The 19,030-nt window shown below is 50.4% G+C and overlaps 1 protein-coding gene across 1 annotated transcript in view; it reads left to right on the forward strand.

The window, feature by feature from the left end:
* Window positions 1–366: 366 nt before the first annotated feature.
* Window positions 367–19,030, forward strand: part of mcm7 (minichromosome maintenance complex component 7) — a gene marked incomplete at its 5' end in the record, with an annotated part of 30,997 nt that continues 12,333 nt past the window's right edge. The window contains 7 exon segments of the mRNA XM_038786724.1: window positions 367–537; window positions 641–790; window positions 4,451–4,565; window positions 8,552–8,683; window positions 10,649–10,732; window positions 14,369–14,580; window positions 15,633–15,814. Coding sequence (XP_038642652.1) covers window positions 367–537; window positions 641–790; window positions 4,451–4,565; window positions 8,552–8,683; window positions 10,649–10,732; window positions 14,369–14,580; window positions 15,633–15,814 — 1,046 coding nt within the window.

The following is a 19,030-nucleotide window of genomic DNA, read 5'->3' on the forward strand; positions in this document are numbered from 1 at the left end:
CCCGAGGCCGGGAATCGAACCCGGGTCCCTGGCGCTGCGCGGCAGCAGTGCTAACCACTGTGCCACCCCCATCAAAGAACTCTAATCAGACGGGCCACGCCGTTTTCCTTGGCTGACTTGGGCCTGTTTTGGCTGTGGCGCTCTCCATCTTGAGGCAGGTGGAGGGGTTGGTGGGTCATAAGGGTCAGGCGGGGGGGGGGGGGGCTGGAAGCATTTGGGCAGGAGAGAGGGGTGATTATGTGGCAGGCGCGGGAGGGAGGGGGGGTATTAGGGACGGGCTGCTTGCGCGGTGTGGAGCTCGATCCGCTCTCGGAGCTTGCTGTGAATCTTTCATGGGGTTGGGTTTTGTCTGTGAGCACTCTCTGATCGAAACGCCTCGCCGTTGCTTTCCTCTTTCAGATCCAGTCTCCGACCTTCATGCCGCTGATCATGTGCCCCAGCCGGGAATGCCAAACCAACAAATCGGGAGGGAGGCTCTACCTGCAGTCACGAGGGTCCAAGTTCGTCAAATTTCAGGAAATTAAAATCCAGGAACATGTAGGTGGCTGGAGCCGGGCTCTGTCTTTAAAACTGGGCGGGGCGGGGGTATGTTATTTCTGTGCCTCAGTCAGGATGTTGACGTTTTCTCTTGTTGCCGCAGACGGACCAGGTGCCTGTGGGCAACATTCCTCGCAGCATGACCGTGTACAGCAGGGGGGAGAACACCAGGCTGGCACAGCCCGGGGACCACGTCAGCATCACCGGCATCTTCCTGCCCTTGATGAGGGCTGGCTTCCGGCAGGTGGTGCAGGTAAGACTTGGCATCAAAGGCAGAGTTCGACCGGGTGTGGCATCATGGCCCCGGGTGAAAGTGGCGTCAGTGGGGGTGGGGGCAACGTTCCACCGGGGGGTCTGGTCATCTCAGTCCTGCGACATCACTGCAGGAGTTCCTCGGGGGAGTGTCCGAGGCCCCAGCCATCTTCAGCTGCTTCATCAATGACCTCCCTTCCATCAGAAGGTCAGAGGTGGGCATGTGTGCGGATGACTGCACAATGTTCAGCACCATTCGCGACGACTCAGATACTGAAGCCGTCCATGTCCAAATGCAGCGAGACCTGGACAATATCCAGGGTCGGGCTGTCAAGTGGCAAGTTACATTCGCACCACACAAGTGCCAAACAATGACCATCTCCTACAAGAGAGGATCTAACCACCGCCCCATGACATTCGATGGCGTTACCATCGCTGAATTCTGCGCTATCAACCCGCTTCAGGGGTTACCATTGATCAGAAGCTAAACTGGACCCAGCCATATAAATACTGTGGCTACAAGAGCAGGTCAGAGGCTGAGAATCCTGGGTCCAGTAAGTCGCCTCCTGACAACCGACCCCCAGTACCTGTCCACCATCAACAAGGCACATGGTTAGCACTGGTGCCTCACAGCGCCAGGGACGCGGGTTCACGTCGGGTGACTATTTTGCATGTTCTCTAGCATCTGCACTCGCTGGCACTGATCTCGTGCTTCCAGTCATGTGCTCGCAGGACAGCACCCATCAATCAATCAATGTCTTTTGTGGTCACGGATGTTCAAAGAGTCGTGACTCACGGGGGGAGTCTTATTTCTTCAGGAGCACGACATGTGGTCGATCACCTTCTGTCCTACACATAGCAGCAGCCATTGTCCAATCAGCTCCTGTGCTCACTCCCTGATTGCACATCCTGCGGTTCATGTTGATACAGAGTTGGCCTATTTACCCATCAGGCTTTGCTGGTCCCTTTAACAATACCCATCAGTCTATCATGCCTGCTGTAACTTGGCCATATTTCCCAGTAGGCTCAGGGCCAGGGCTACAGTGGTTACGATTTGGAATGTGTTGCCCGACGGTCTGACAGAGACAGGTTAGGAACATAGGAATTAGGAGCAGAAGTAGGCCATTCAGCCCCTCGAGCCCGCTCCGCCATTCAATCAGATCATGGCTGATCCCTTCCTGCTCTCACATCCACCTCCCACCTCTTCCCCATATCCCTTGAACCCATTTTTAAAAATCAGAGATGTATCTATCTCTTTCTTGAAACCATTTAACGATTCAGATTCCACCTCACTATGGGGGCAGCGAGTTCCACAAATTCACCACCCTCTGCGAGAAGTAGTTCCTCCTCATCTCAGTTCTAAATCTACCGTGCCTCTCAACCCATATCTGTGACCTCTTCTAGATTGCCCCACAAGGTGGAGCATCTGGTCTACGTTTACTTCATCAATCCCTTTTAGTATTTTATATACCTCGATCAGATCCCCTCTCATCCTTCCAAACTCCAGCGAGTATAAACCCCAAACTGTTTAATCTCCCCTCATACGTCAACCCCTTTCATCCCCCGGAATCAATCTGGTGAACCTCCTCTGAACTGCCTCCAATACCACCACATCCTTCCTCAAATGAGGAGACCAAAACTGGACTCCAGATGTGGTCTCCCCAACACCCTTTACAATTGCAACAACACTTCTCTACTTTTATACTCCAGTCCTTTTGCAATAAAAGCCAACGTTCCATTTGTCTTTTTAATTGCATGCTGTACCTGTGGACCGACTTTCTGCGATTCATGAACAAAGATCTCTCTGCCCAGAATGTGTTTTCCATTTAGATGATAATTTGCCTGAGTAGTATTGCAGCCAAAATGGATAACCTCTCACTTATCCACGTTAAACTCCATCTGCCAAATTTGGCCCAATCGCCTATCCTATCTATATCCGTCTGTAAATTCTTTTATCTCCTCTTCACGGCCTGCTTCCCCACCTATTTTAGTATCATCCGCAAATTTTGCCATGTGACACTCTGTCCCTGCCTGCAGATCATTTATATAGATTGTAAACAGTTGAGGTCCATGGATTGACCCTGCAGCACCCCGCTAGTCACAGTTCACCAGCCAGAGAAGGACACATTTATTGGGTCTGACTCTGCTTTCTGTCAGTCATCCAATCCTCAATCCAATCTGGTATTTTATCCCCAATTCCCTGCGATCTCATCTTCTGGATCAGTCTTTTATGCGGCACCTTGTCAAATGCCTTCTGGAAGTCTAGATATACCACATCCACATGTTCCCCATTATCCACCTTGCCAGTTACGTCCTCTGAACTCTAGCAAGTTTGTCAGGCATGACCTATCCCTCATAAAACCAAGCTGGCAGCGGTGGATTGAACTTCGTCTTCCAAATGTTCAGTCATCTCCTCCTTAATGATTGATTCCAGCAACGTCCCCGCTGCAGAGGTCAAGCTAACCGGTCTATAGTTTTCTACTTTTTGCCCCGCTCCCTTTTTGAGTAGGGGCGTCACATTAGCGTTCTTCCAATTCACCCTTCCAGAATCCAGGGAATTCTGAAATAGAACAGTACAGCACAGAACAGGCCCTTCGGCCCTCAATGTTGTGCCGAGCCATGATCACCCTACTCAAACCCACGTATCCACCCTATACCCGTAACCCAACAACCCCCCCATAACCTTACTTTTATTAGGACACTACGGGCAATTTAGCATGGCCAATCCACCTAACCCGCACATCTTTGGACTGTGGGAGGAAACCGGAGCACCCGGAGGAAACCCACGCACACAGGGGGAGGACGTGCAGACTCCACACAGACAGTGACCCAGCCGGGAATCGAACCTGGGACCCTGGAGCTGTGAAGCATTTATGCTAACCACCATGCTACCCTGCTGCACTATCTCCGCTGCCATCTTCTTTAATACCCTGGGGCGCAGGCCATCAAATCGCATCAATTTATTCAGTCAAGCCCCCTAGTCATGCGCCAAGTTCCTCTGCATTAACTGTAGTTTTTGGAATTTTTAAATGATCTACCATGAAGACAGGGGCAAAATATTGGTTGAGTGCCTCCGCCTTTTCTGTTCCCTATTATTACCTCACCAGTATCGCTCCCTTGAAGGGCCAATATTTACTTTAGCAATTCTCTTCCTCTTTATACTCGTAGACGGTTCAATCGTGGCTCTCCCGAGGTATTGGGGAAATGTGCGGACGGTTAAATCTACCGGCTAATGGGGAAAGGGCAGAGCTGCTCCCGCGGACGGTTAAATCTGCCGGGAAACGAGCCGATTGACCTCCTCCATTGAACAAACAGCGCAGAAGGAGGCCATTCGGCCCATCAAGTCTGCATCCACCCACTTAAGCCCTCACTTCCACCCTATCCCCTTAACCCAATAACCCCTCCTAGACTTTTTGGTCACTGTTACATGGCCAATCCACCTAACCTGCACATCTTTGGGCTGTGGGAGGAAACCGGAGCACCTGGAGGAAACCCACGCACACACTGGGAGAACGTGCAGACTCTGCACAGACAGTGACCCCAGCAGGGAACCGAACCTGGGCCCCTGGCCCCGTGAAGGCACAGTGCTATCCACTTGTGCTACCGTCCAGCGCGCTGACCCCTCTAACCGGCCGCTCTGATTCTTTTTTTTTTTGTTTAGGGTCTGCTCTCGGAGACGTACCTGGAAGCTCACCGGATCAGTCAGATGAATAAAACGGAAGACGACGAGTTGGGAACTCAGGAGCTGAGCGAGGATGAGCTGAAACAAATCACGGGTCAGTACGGAGTGGCCTGCAAGGTGTTGCCGTGTGCCTGTCGATTCGGTGCGCCCTTAGTGGGTGCCTTGTCTCTCGCCCTCGAACAGCGATGTGCACCAAGGCCCCGTAGAATCCCTGCAGTGCAGAAGAAGCCCATTCAGCCCCCCCCCCGCCCTATCTCCACTTAACCTGCACATTTTTGGACACTTAAGGGGCAATTTTAGCACGGCCAATCCACCGAACCTGCACATCTTTGGACTGTGGGAGAAAACCGGAGCACCGGGAGGAAACCCACGCGCACACGGGGAGAACGTGCAAACTCCGCACAGATACCCAAGGGCAGAATTGAACCCTGGTGCTGTGAGGCAGCAGCGCTAACCATGCGTGGTTGGTCTCTGGGTCTACACTGTGGTCGTTGATCTGATTATGGACTCTCGGAGGGGCCGGGGGGGGCACACGGGGAGGATGTGCAGACTCCGCAAAGACAGTGACCCAAGCCGGGAATCGAACCTGGGACCCTGGAGCTGTGAAGCATTTGTGCTAACCACTGTGCTCCCGTGCTGCCCCTATTCGCTGGAGTTTCGGAGAGTGAGAGGCGACTCGATCGAAACCTTTTAAGATCCTGAAGTTGTGTTGACAGGGTGGGCGTGAGAGGGTGTTTCCTCTTGTGGGAGAATCTAGAACCTGGGTGGGGTGGTGGGGGGTGACCGTTTAAAAATAAGGGGGTGGCCCCTTTAAGACTGAGATGAGGAGAAATATTTTCTCAGAGGGCAGCGAGTCTCTGGACCTCTTCCTCTGATGGGGGTAGAAGCAGAATCTTTGAATATTTTTATGGCAGAGCTGGATAGATTCTTGATTAAGGAGGGGGCAAAAGATTATCGGGGGTGAAAGGTTGTCGGGTGGGGGCAGGGTCACCAGGAATGTGGGGTTGAGATTACAATCAGATCAGCCCTGATTGCATTGAGCGGTCGAATGGCCTAATCGTTTGCAAGTTGCAGCATCAAGTGTGACATTGGTAAGTTCGGGGTTTTGTCCCTGATGCATCTGTACGTTGTTAATATATTTATGTGTTGCCGTACTATATATTAATCAACAGAACTTGAAACTGAGTTTCTTGGGTGAAGTAAAGTATCGCTTTATTTGTGTCAGTTTTTAAAGTCTACCGATCAAGTCAAATTTTATGCGAGTACAGAATTTTGTTTGTCCAACGCAAATACAGATGTTTGAGTTGAATTCAAAATACAATTCAGTTTGTGTAATTTCTTCGGATCAGGCAGCACGGGGGCACAGTGGGTTAGCATTGCTGCCTCACGGCGCTGTGGTCCCAGCTTCGATCCCGGCTCTGGGTCACTGTCCGTGTGGAGTTTGCACATTCTCCCCGTGTTTGCGTGGGTTTCGCCCCCACAACCCAAAGATGTGCAGGATAGGTGGATTGGCCACGCTAAATTGCCCCTTCATTGGGAAAAAATGAATTGGGTACTGTAAATTTATTTATTTAAAAAAAAAAATTCTTCAGATCAAAATGCACAATATAAAAATGAAACAAAACAAAATGGCAGTTTGCAAAGCTAAAGCAAAAAGAAGGCAAATGGAATTTTGTCCTTCATTGCTAGAGGGATGGAGTTTAAGACTAGGGAGGTTATGTTGCAATTGTATAAGGTGTTAGTGCGGCCACACCTGGAGTATTGTGTTCAGTTTTGGTCTCCTTACTTGAGAAAGGACGTATTGGCGCTGGAGGGTGTGCAGAGGAGATTCACTAGGTTAATCCCAGAGCTGAAGGGGTTGGATTATGAGGAGAGGTTGAGTAGACTGGGACTGTACTCGTTGGAATTTAGAAGGATGAGGGGGGATCTTATAGAAACATTTAAAATTATGAAGGGAATAGATAGGATAGATGCGGGCAGGTTGTTTCCACTGGCGGGTGACAGCAGAACTAGGGGGCATAGCCTCAAAATAAGGGGAAGTAGATTTAGAACTGAGTTTAGGAGGAACTTCTTCACCCAAAGGGTTGTGAATCTATGGAATTCCTTGCCCAGTGAAGCAGTTGAGGCTCCTTCATTACATGTTTTTAAGGTAAAGATAGATAGTTTTTTGAAGAATAAAGGGATTAAGGGTTATGGTGTTCGGGCCGGAAAGTGGAGCTGAGTCCACAAAAGATCAGCCATGATCTAATTGAATGGCGGAGCAGGCTCGAGGGGCCAGATGGCCTACTCCTGCTCCTAGTTCTTATGTTCTTATTTCAAAGGTTGGGTTAAAGATGATTTTGGGGAGAAGAAAAAAGGTTCTCTCCCGGTCTCTTAAGGAAATCATAATCTTTTATGGTTCTGTCCCCTTTCTGAATAATTGGGTTAAAATAATTATAATTCATCTAATTTGACCGAAATGTCTGTCTGTCAAGTTTTAAGAGATAATGTGGCATGAGAGAATTTCTGTATGTTTCCATAATATAGTCTGATCAAAATACCTGTTTCCACCTTGTTCTCGAGAACTGGGATGTTTGCCCAGTAATAATAACAATGAGTCTGTTCTGCAACGTGGCCTTGTCGGTGGTTGGTGGAGTTGTGGATAGTGCTGAAGGATGTTATAGGATGCAAAGGGACATAGATAAGCTGCAGAGCTGGGCTGAGAGGTGGCAGATGGAGTTTAATGCGGAAAAGTGTGAGGTGGTTCACTTTGGAAGGAGTAACAGGAATGCAGAGTACTGGGCTAATGGCAAGATTCTTGGTAGTGTAGATGAACAGAGAGATCTCGGCATCCAGGTACATAAATCCCTGAAAGTTGCCACCCAGGTTAATAGGGCTGTTAAGAAGGCATATGGTGTGCTAGCCTTTATAAGCAGGGGGATTGAGTTTCGGAACCACAAGGTCATGCTGCAGCTGTACATAACTCTGGTGCGGCCACACCTGGAGTACTGCGTGCAGTTCTGGTCACCACATTATAGGAAGGATGTGGAAGCTTTGGAAAGGGTTCAGAGGAGATTTACTAGGATGTTGCCTGGTATGGAGGGAAGGTCTTACGAGGAAAGGCTCAGGGAATTGAGATTGTTTTCGTTAGAGAGGAGAAGGCTGAGAGGTGACTTAATAGAACATAGAACAGTACAGCACAGAACAGGCCCTTCGGCCCTCAATGTTGTGCCGAGCCATGATCACCCCACTTAAACCCACGTAACCCGCAACCCAACAATCCCCCCATTAACCTTACACTACGGGCAATTTAGCATGGCCAATCCACCTAACCCGCACATCTTTGGACTGTGGGAGGAAACCGGAGCACCCGGAGGAAACCCACGCACACACGGGGAGGACGTGCAGACTCCACACAGACAGTGACCCAGCCGGGAATCGAACCTGGGACCCTGGAGCTGTGAAGCATTGATGCTAACCACCATGCTACCGTGAGGCCCCAAATAATAGAGACATATAAGATAGTCAGAGGGTTAGATAGGGTGGACAGTGAGAGTCTTTTTCCTCGGATGGTGATGACCAACACGAGGCGACATAGCTTTAAATTGAGGGGTCAGAGGCAGTTTCTTTACTCGGAGTAGTTAAAGATGCCAACTTTAAGGGCATTTAAGTGGTCACTGGATAGACATATGGATGAAAATGGAATAGTGTAGGTCAGATAGGCTTCAGATGGTTTCACAGGTCGGCGCAACATCGAGGACCGAAGGGCCCGTACTGCGCTGTTATGTTCTATGTTCTAGTGTATAGTCTTTTTTCAAACTCATTTCCTTATCTGATCCTTTACCATGCTCTCAGCATTTTCTGCTGTCATGTTTAATATATGATTTTTAATAGTATAACGTCACTAAATCATTTCTTCCTTTAAACTTTTATTACCTATAAGAAAAGTTGATTTCTATCCACCATTTTGGAAGGTGTTTGGGAAGCGGGCAAGGGTGGTTGGCGTGATCGGGAAGTGTTTGTGACTGCGGGGGATGCCTCTCCGCTGCCACCTGTTGTGGTGAGGGCTGAACTTGAAGCTTCCTCTCCTCTTCCTTCCAGAGGAGGACTTCTACGAGAAGCTCGCGGCCTCGATCGCGCCGGAAATCTACGGGCACGAGGATGTGAAGAAGGCCCTGCTCCTACTCTTGGTTGGAGGCGTCGACCAGTCTCCCAAAGGCATGAAGATCAGAGGTAAGGGTTAGGGACTGGGTCTCCTTGCCCGTTGAGTTTTACCACACACACGGCCTTCTTCGGTGACCACGCGCCCCCGAATTGAGCTGGTTTGGACCACGCGCCCCCCGAATTGAGCTGGCTTGAAGGGTGAACCAACATTATACCTGCGAGGGAGTTGGGTGTGTTCAGGCCAATCCTTAAATATCACGTTTGTATCCTGATAAATGCTTAGTTTTTTTTTTAAAATTTAGATTACCCAATTATTTTTTCCAATTAAGGGGCAATTTAGTGTGGCCAATCCACCTAGTCTGCACATCTTTTGGGTTGTGGGGGCGAAACCCACGCAGACACGGGGAGAATGTGCAAACTCCACACAGACAGTGACCCAGGGCCGGGATTCGAACCTGGGACCTCAGCGCCGTGAGGCGGTTGTGCTAACCACTAGGCCACCGTGCTGCCCATAAATGCTTAGTTTAAAGAATATTTTACACCCATTAAAAGCAAGTTACAGTGAATCTGCTCCGTGTAACCCAGGCTAATAAAGCCATAAGAACGGGGAACAGAAATGGGCCATTCAGCCCATCAAGTCAGCTCCGCTTGATGGAGCTCACCGCAGACCAGATAGGATGGCGGCTCACTCCCCACCTCTTCACGTACAGATGGGAGTGGGAAACAGATCCCGGCCGAGCAAGCAATGCTCCCATCCCGTTGTTAAGATCCGGGACAAGTCCCAACATTAGGATACTGGACTAACCCCCGAAAATGTAAAGGACACTTCACCCCCAGGAGTGATGACTCTGACCAAAAGGTATCTTTTATCTTCAAACAAACTTTAATTTAAACACCGAATTAACCACATTCACATCAAAGAACATAGATTTACAATTAACAGTTAAACAGTTTTTAAGCAAAAGCAATAACTTGAACTCATTAACTACACCTGCCACTAATGCCAGTTAAGTATCCCAACATAGTTCAAATGCCACTTATGAATAAAGTTAACAGAAAACAGGTCACTTAGCTGTGTGGAGACATTTCGGGAGAGAACCTTTTAAGAGCAACCTGATCTGCTCAACTTGACGGCGTTTTGCGGAACTGCTGTTCAACTCCTGGCAGACTGCAAAACTGCAGATGGACCTGGTCCCTCCCATTAATTACATTACCTGTATCCCACTCTGATGTTCCATCGCCTGCATAGCTAGGACTACACACGATCCCTCAAATTATCTACCCTCTGGGGTATCTCCAGCAATCATACCAATGTTCCATTAGGCACATCCCCGCAAACAAATAAACTGTTAAAATTAATAATTACCTCACCTTTTACGACCTCTTAATTACAGCTTTACAAGAGACACTGTCTGAATACCTTAACTTAAGTTCTTTGATAATATTCCTACAAGAAATATTCGCCTGCAACGTTGTAAAGTATAATATAGAATCACCACAGAGCAGAAGGAGGCCATTTGGCCCATCAAGTCTGCACCGATACTCTGATTGCCCAATTCTTTTTTTTTTCCAATTAGCATTGTCAATCCTGGGAGCACCCTACCTGGTCCCATTCCCGCAACCTATCCCCGTAATCCAGTAACCTCACCTAACCTTTTTGGACACCAAGGGGGGGGGGTGCAGACTCCGCGCAGTCACCCGAGGCTGGAATCGCACCTGGGTCTCTGGCGCTGTGCCGCAGCAGTTCTAACCTCTGTGCCGCCCACAATAAACCAATTTGTTACATTCCTTACACCCACGAACAAATTTAACAAATAAAATTCCCGAACTCTTGAATATCCTAACTAGTCGTAACCCAATCACCCTCCAACGCCCCCTTGCGAGGTGACGATGCACAAAGACGGGGCTACCCGAGGGGCGAGGGGGCGTGACCTTTGACTGCGATCCCGGTGCCATTCGCGCCCGCCGCTTGTGACTGTTGGAACGTTGGGTCTGTTCCTAAATGCTCTCCCGTTCCCTCCTGGTCTCCTTTAGGCAACATCAACATCTGTCTGATGGGCGATCCGGGAGTGGCCAAGTCGCAGCTGCTGTGTTACATCGATAGACTGGCACCGAGGAGTAAGTGTCCAGCGTCCGCCTGACTCTCTGCGCCTGCGACGCGTACACTCTGGGCGATATCCGCACTGAGCCGGGTGGCTGCCTCTGCCGTGTGTGAATGGCGCAGTTTTACAAACACTTTGCAAGAATCGCGCGGGTTTGTGATCTGGGCTCGTTCGACTGAATGCGGGATTGAGTTTGATCTATCGCCGAGGGGAAATGGGGCCTCTCTCCCACACTGTTTCCAAGCCTGCCACTGAGTTGTTTCTCTCCACGACCCACCCCCCCATCTTACCCGAGGCCAGGGCCTCTTTCCGAAACAGCTGAAATAGTGAGCGCTCCGAGCTTGACTTGACTCTTCCTGCGCCCTCCTCACTCCCCAAAGCCTGTCCACCATCGACAATTGAGTTATGTCATCAGAATAATTTTTCTGAGAAATAAAGTATTCGGTTTACTTTGTTCTTAATCTAGGACAAAAGTTCGGCACAACATCTTGGGCCGAAGGGCCTGTTCTCTGCTGTATTTTCTATTTTCTAAGACACAAGTCAGGAGTGTGAGGGAATACTCCCCACTTGCCTGGATGAGCGCAGCTCCAACAACACTCAAGAAGCTCAATATCATCCATGACAAATAATCTTTATTATTGTCGCAAGTAGGCTTATGTTAACACTGCAATTAAGTTACTGTGAAAATCCCCTCGTCGCCACACTCCGGTGCCTGTTTGGGTACACACGAAGGTTGGTGGAGTTGTGGATAGTGCTGAAGGATGTTATAGGATACACAGGGACATAGATAAGCTGCAGAGCTGGGCTGAGATGGAGTTTAATGCGGAAAAGTGTGAGGTGGTTCACTTTGGAAGGAGTAACAGGAATGCAGAGTACTGGGCTAATGGCAAGATTCTTGGTAGTGTAGATGAACAGAGAGATCTCAGGATCCAGGTACATCAATCCCTGAAAGTTGCCACCCAGGTTAATAGGGCTGTTAAGAAGGCATATGGTGTGCTAGCCTTTATTAGTAGGGGGATTGAGTTTCAGAGCCACGAGGTCATGCTGCAGCTGTACAAAACTCTGGTGCGGCCGCTCCTGGAGTACTGCGTGCAGTTCTGGTCACCACATTATAGGAAGGATGTGGAAGCTTTGGAAAGGGTTCAGAGGAGATTTACTAGGATGTTGCCTGGTATGGAGGGAAGGTCTTACGAGGAAAGGCTCAGGGACTTGAGGTTGTTTTAGTTAGAGAGGAGAAGGCTGAGAGGTGACTTAATAGAGACATATAAGATAGTCAGAGGGTTAGATAGGGTGGACAGTGAGAGTCTTTTTCCTCGGATGGTGATGACCAACACGAGGGGACATAGCTTTAAATTGAGGGGTGGTAGATATAGGACAGATGTCAGAGGCAGTTTCTTTACTCGGAGAGTAGTAGGGGTGTGGAACGCCCTGCCTGCAACAGTAGTAGACTCGCCAACTTTAAGGGCATTTAAGTGGTCACTGGATAGACATATGGATGAAAATGGAATAGTGTAGGTCAGATAGGCTTCAGATGGTTTCACAGGTCGGCGCAACATCGAGGGCCGAAGGGCCCGTACTGCGCTGTAGTGTTCTATGAGAATTCAGAATGTCCAATTCACCCAACAGCACGTCTTTCGGGACTTGTGGGAGGAAACCGGAGGAAACCCACGCAGACACAGGGAGAACGTTGCAGACTCTGCACAGAAAGTGACCTCCCGTGCCGCCCTGAGCAGCCCCGCTTGATTGGCACCCCCTCCGCAAACTTTCACTCCCTCCACCACCGCGGCACAGTAGCAGCCGTGTGTACCGTCTGCAAGATGCACTGCAGGAACTTGCGGGAAGTAGAGAGCAGCGGCGAGTGGCTGGGTTTCAAATGGAAGTTTAGAAAAGGGGGTGACCGGGGTGGAGTAAGCATTCGGGGCCCCGTCCACATTCTGATGCCACTTATTGGCCTGAATCTGATTTCCGAGGGCAGCTGACGCGAAGCTCGGACGTGCTGTAAACAATGAAGATAGTGACGGGCTCCCAAGGCGGCAGTAATGGAGGTGAATTGGTCAGAAACGCAGCAGTGGGTAACGTCTTCAAGGTAGAATCACAGAATTTACAGTGCCGAAGGAGGCCATTCGGCCCATCGAGTCTGCACCGGCTCTTGGAAAGAGCACCCTACTGAAGCCCAAGGCTGCACGGCAGCATTGTGGATAGCACAATTGCTTCACACCCCCAGGGTCCCAGGTTCGATTCCCCGCTGGGTCACTGTCTGTGAGGAGTCTGCACATCCTCCCCGTGTCTGCGTGGGTTTCCTCCGGGTGCTCCGGTTTCCTCCCACAGTCCAAAGGTGTGCAGGTTAGGGTGGATTGGCCGTGCTAAATTGCCCTTGGTGTCCAAAATTGCCCGTAGTGTTGGGTGGGGTTACTGGGTTATGGGGATCGGGTGGAGGTGTTGACCTTGGGTAGGGTGCTCTTTCCAAGAGCCGGTGCAGACTCGATGGGCCGAATGGCCGCCTCCTGCACTGTAAATTCTATGAAAAGGTGCACTGCAGCAACTCCGCAAGGCTCCTTAGGCAGCACCTTCCAAAACCCACAAACCTCTAACACAGGGAAGGGCAAGAGCAGCAGATACCTGGGAACCCCACCACCTGGAGGTTCCCCTCCAAGTCACTCCCCACCCCGACTGGGAAATATATCGGCCGTTCCTTCACTGTCGCTTGGGCAAAATCCTGGAACTCCCTCTCTAACAGCACAGTGGGTGTACCTACACCACATGGACCCCCTGCGGGTTCAAGAAGGCGGCTCACCCATCATCTTGAGGGCAGCTCGGGAGGGGCATTAACCGCTGACCTCGCCAGCGATGCCCCACACACCCGCAAATAAAAAAAAAAAGTGGAGTTGGGATAAACGTGTGGCCGTCTCGGAGGCCCCTGATCTCTGGCCAGCGTCTTGGTTGCCACTGAGGCTCCCCTGGCTCAAAGTCGAAGGAGACGGCGGCCTCGCCCTTGAAGCCATCGGCCGGTTGTCCCCTCCGCCCAAAGGAGTGAAATGGAAACCTGCCCCCCTCGCCGCCAATAGATTGTGTGGGCCAGCCGTGTTTCCACCAGCGTCGCATTTCAGAAGCGAGGGGACGCCGGTTTGGCCCAGGATTGGGGTGACGGGTGTCGGCCGGGAGTCCCTGGAGCCTCCCATCTCGCCCAGCTGGGGATTAAGGCCCCAGTGCTGCCAGCTCTCCGTAGCTCTGACTGCCAATAGCAGGAATGGGTGTGTGGACACGGCACTCTTGAAAATGAAAATCGCTTATTGTCACGAGTAGGCTTCAAATGAAGAAGTTACTGTGAAAAGCCCCTAGTCGCCACATTCCGGCGCCTGTTCGGGGAGGCTGTTACGGGAATTGAACCGTGCCGCTGGCCTGCCTTGGTCTGCTTTAAAAGCCAGCGAATTAGCCCAGTGAGCTAAACATCCCCTCTTGAGACGCGACGTACAGGAGAGGGCTGGGCTGGGCGTGGGAATGCGGGACAGTCCTGGACAATGCCATTAGCTTGGTGGGTGGGTTGTGCCACGACTTGCGAGCTGTTCTCTTCCCCCCCCCCCCCCCCCCCCCCCCCCAGGGACCCTTCGAGAGTTCTGTCCTGACTTCACCTTTGACCCCGTCTTGCCTCCAGGTCAGTACACCACAGGCCGGGGATCGTCGGGCGTGGGGCTGACGGCTGCGGTGATGAGGGACCCGGTTACCTGGGAGATGATCCTGGAAGGCGGGGCTCTGGTGCTGGCTGACCAAGGAATCTGCTGCATTGACGAGTTTGATAAGATGATGGACTCCGACCGGACCGCCATTCACGAGGTGATGGAGCAGCAGACCATCTCGATCGCCAAGGCAAGTGGCAGATGAGAGAGGGTGGGTTCGGTTATTCCAGAGCAATCACGGCCTTCCACATTGCCTGCAATACTCAGGTGGCAAGTCCTTAGCGATTTTGTATTGGCTACTCATCCACTATATCAAAAAACTTTCAATTAACAAAAAAATCCCCAGATAGGTCCCCCTCAGACTTCACGAAAAAAAGACACAATCCCGTATCCTTTCCCGATATGTAAACCAATGTTTTTTTGGTATTCTCCTTGTAAATCCTCTCCACACCCTCTTCCAGTGTGTCTCTTTCAGTTTATAATATGGTGAACCATGCACGGTGCGCGCTCTCTCTCGCTTGCTCGCGCACTTTCTGGTCTAATCGAGATACGAGACGGGTTTAACATACCTTCCCTACTTTTATGTCCCAATTAGTGTTCTTGATTCTTTATTATCTTTTTCCTCTTGTCCGCACAAAATCTGTTTTTTAAAAAATATAAATTTAGAGTATCCAATTCTTCTGTTTTCATGATCAATGCGCGAGGACAGGGTGGGGGAGTGGGGCTCGGTAGGGTGGCCGACTCCTACGTTTTCGGGATTCTATAAGAAAGAAACGGACAGCAGGATACGTGGATGGGAGCAGATTTAAGTCGAGTGAGAAGAGGCTTGTGAACGATGGGGGTGCAACTGCTATGAAATGAAAATGAAAATGGCTTATTGTCACGAGTAGGCTTCAATGAAGTTACTGTGAAAAGCCCCTAGTCGCCACATTCCGGCGCCTGTCCGGGGAGGCTGGTACGGGAAGGGACTCTGGGGAGGGACAGACGATGGCCCAGCGGTACAGCGGCGGGATTGAAGGGCTTTCCACCTCGCTATCCCAATCCTTATCCCTCCAGTCCGTTCTTCCCCGTGTCTGTGTCAAGTCTCCCGTTAAGATGTGGCTGTTCTCTCTCCCACTGCGTCATTCCCGTTCGAAGCCAAGATTCTAAGCCTCAGTCCCAGTGCATTGGGAATACATTTATTGCCCCCTCGAGCTCGCTAAATGAACCTCTGCTGTTTCCCCCCCCCCTTCTTCCACACAGGCTGGCATCATGACGACTCTGAACGCCCGCTGCTCCATCCTGGCAGCTGCCAACCCTGCCTACGGGCGCTACAACCCCAAGAAAACGGTGGAGCAGAACATCCAGCTTCCCGCGGCGCTGTTGTCCAGGTTCGACCTCCTGTGGCTCATTCAGGACAAACCGGATCGGGATAATGACCTGAGGTATGTGGCTGGGGTGGGGTGCGGGCACGGGGAAACGGCGGGTGGGTGTCAGCAATCATTGGGCGAGACGGTGGGGGGGGGTTTATCCTGAATTCAAAACGTAGAAAATCGTAGAGTTTACAGTGCAGAAAGAGGCCATTCAGCCCATCGAGTCTGCACCGGCCCTTGGAAAGAGCACCCCACTTAAGCCCACGCCTCCGCCCTATCTCTGTAACCCCACCCAACCTTTTTGGACACTTGAGGGGCAATTTAGCATGGTGGCCAATCCACCCTCACCCTGCACAGCTGTGGGAGGAAACCGGAGCGCCCGGAGGAAACCCACGGAGACGCGGGGAAAATGTGCAGACTCCGCACAGACCGGGACCCTGGAACTGTGGAGAAACTGTGCTAACCACTGTGGTGTGTCCCCCCCCCCCCCCCAATAGAAGCAGGAATAGGCCATTCAGCCCTTCGAGTCTGCTCCACTGTTCATAAGAACATAAGAACTAGGAGCAGGAGTAGGCCATCTGGCCCCTCGAGCCTGCTCCGCCATTCAATTAGATCATGGCTGATCTTTTGTGGACTCAGCTCCACTTTCCGGCCCGAACACCATAACCCTTAATCCCTTTATTCTTCAAAAAACTACCTATCTTTACCTTAAAAACATGTAATGAAGGAGCCTCAACTGCTTCACTGGGCAAGGAATTCCATAGATTCACAACCCTTTGGGTGAAGAAGTTCCTCCTAAACTCAGTTCTAAATCTACTTCCCCTTATTTTGAGGCTATGCCCCCTAGTTCTGCTGTCACCCGCCAGTGGAAACAACCTGCCCGCATCTATCCTATCTATTCCCTTCATAATTTTATATGTTTCTATAAGATCCCCCCTCATCCTTCTAAATTCCAACGAGTACAGTCCCAGTCTACTCAACCTCTCCTCATAATCCAACCCCTTCAGCTCTGGGATTAACCTAGTGAATCTCCTCTGCACACCCTCCAGCGCCAGTACGTCCTTTCTCAAGTAAGGAGACCAAAACTGAACACAATAGTCCAGGTGTGGCCGCACTAACACCTTATACAATTGCAACATAACCTCCCTAGTCTTAAACTCCATCCCTCTAGCAATGAAGGACAAAATTCCATTTGCCTTCTTAATCACCTGTTGCACTTGTAAACCAACCTTCTGTGACTCATGCACTAGCACACCCAAGTCTCTCTGAACAGCGGCATGCTTTAATAAGACCATCGGCTCATCCCCTGTCTCAAAGCCAGACTCCCGCTCTCATGCCGTGTCACTTGACACCTTTGGAGATCTTTATCTGTTCCCTCCTTAAATATATTCAGAGGCTTGTCCTCCACGGCCTCCTGTGATAGAGAATTCCACAGTTTCACCCACCCTCTGGATGCAGAACCTTCTCCTCATTTCAGTCTTGAATGGTCTTTGCCGCATCATCAGATCATGACCCCTTGTTCTAGTGACCCCCCCCCCCCCCCCAAAAAGGAAACAACATCCCTGCCTTCAGTCCTGTCAAGAGAGTTTTATACATTTCAATCAGATCACCACCGAATCTTCTAAACTGCAGTGCGTACAGGCCCTGTCGAGCCAATGTCTTCCCCTCACGGCAATCCTGCCACCCCAGGAAGTCGGTCTGGTGAACCGCGGCTGCGTTCCCTCTGTCGGACCGCTTTCAAGACCTGTGTATTGAGTCAGCTTCCACGTGGGGGTTAATCCCTGCGGCTCAACTCCGTGCAGAGAGGAACAAAACATGACAACCTGGACAAAGATGGCTTATTTAATCAAGCTTGTTTACGTGCACACGGAGAACAGACTGGATAGCGGCCAAGGGCAGCACGGTAGCATTGTGGATAGCACAATCGCTTCACAGCTCCAGGGTCCCAGGTTTGATTCCCGGCTGGGTCACTGTCTGTGCGGAGTCTGCACATCCTCCCCGTGTGTGCGTGGGTTTCCTCCGGGTGCTCCGGTTTCCTCCCACAGTCCAAAGATGTGCAGGTTAGGTGGATTGGCCATGCTAAATTGCCCTTAGTGTCCAAAATTGCCCTTAGTGTTGGGTGGGGTTGCTGGGTTATGGGGATAGGGTAGAGGTGTTGACCTTGGGTAGGGTGCTCTTTCCAAGAGCCGGTGCAGACTCGATGGGCTGAATGGCCTCCTTCTGCACTGTAAATTCTATGTTTAAAAAAAAAGACCTGTTCTGCCGAACAATGACTAGAACACAGTACTTATACAACGTTCAAAAATCAATAGCTCACCCCAGTTGGACGCGATCCAATCCCTGAAGCTGCTACATTTAAACTTATCCAATAGAATTGGAAGCAGTGTTTAAACTTATCCAATAGAATTGGAAGCAGTGTTTAAACTTATCCAATAGAATTGGAAGCAGCGCATGATTGATCCTGATCCTGGCAGCTGTGGTTACTGGTAATTTGCTGTGCATTCATTATCTGTGTTAACAGGACAGCAAAACCCGCAGGATGTATTGTTTCACGAAATCAAGATACCAGAAGTGACGTCCTTCCAGACGATTTAACTTTTCCTAAATCCCATTTGATGTTTAATGGTTAATAATGATTACTCAGTCCTATAATTCAGCTCAATCCTTTGTAAAGTATCTAATGTAAAACTATCTAGTGGCATGCTAACTGTTCAGTTTTAAGAGGTATCATCGCTGAACCGCCCCCCCCCCTTCACCCTCTACGGCAAGTATATCCTTTCTTAGATGAGGCCAAAGCTGCCCACAATACTCCAGGTGCGCTCTCGCCAGGGCCCTGTACAGCTGCACCAAAACATTGCTCCTGTACTCCCACGATGAAGGCCCACATGCTCGGTACTCCCAGGGCGCGTGAGGCCGGTTAAGCCTGGCGCAGTGTTTTGTAAAGTTTCTTCATAAACGTCCCTGCTTTTATACTCGAGTTTCTCCATTTCTCAATCCCAAGATTCCGTATGCCTTTTGAACCACGTTTCCCAGCATGCCGTGCCACCCTCGGTGGTCAGCGCCTGCTGCCCCCCCCCCCCCCACAAACTTTGTGTCTCCCACAAACACCTTTCAAATTGTTTGAGAAACTTTCTCCTCACCAAGGTTAAACTGACTGGCCTATTGTTGTTGGGCTTAACCGTGGGTCTTTTTTAAAATCCCCCTGTATCCAGGAAGGTCTGGTAGATTGTAGCCATACCCAGTCGGAATCTCCCAACATGTTCATTGCTCCCAGAATGTTCCCAACTG

This window comes from Scyliorhinus canicula, chromosome 29, assembly GCF_902713615.1.
Source record: "Scyliorhinus canicula chromosome 29, sScyCan1.1, whole genome shotgun sequence".
Lineage (NCBI taxonomy): Eukaryota > Metazoa > Chordata > Chondrichthyes > Carcharhiniformes > Scyliorhinidae > Scyliorhinus > Scyliorhinus canicula.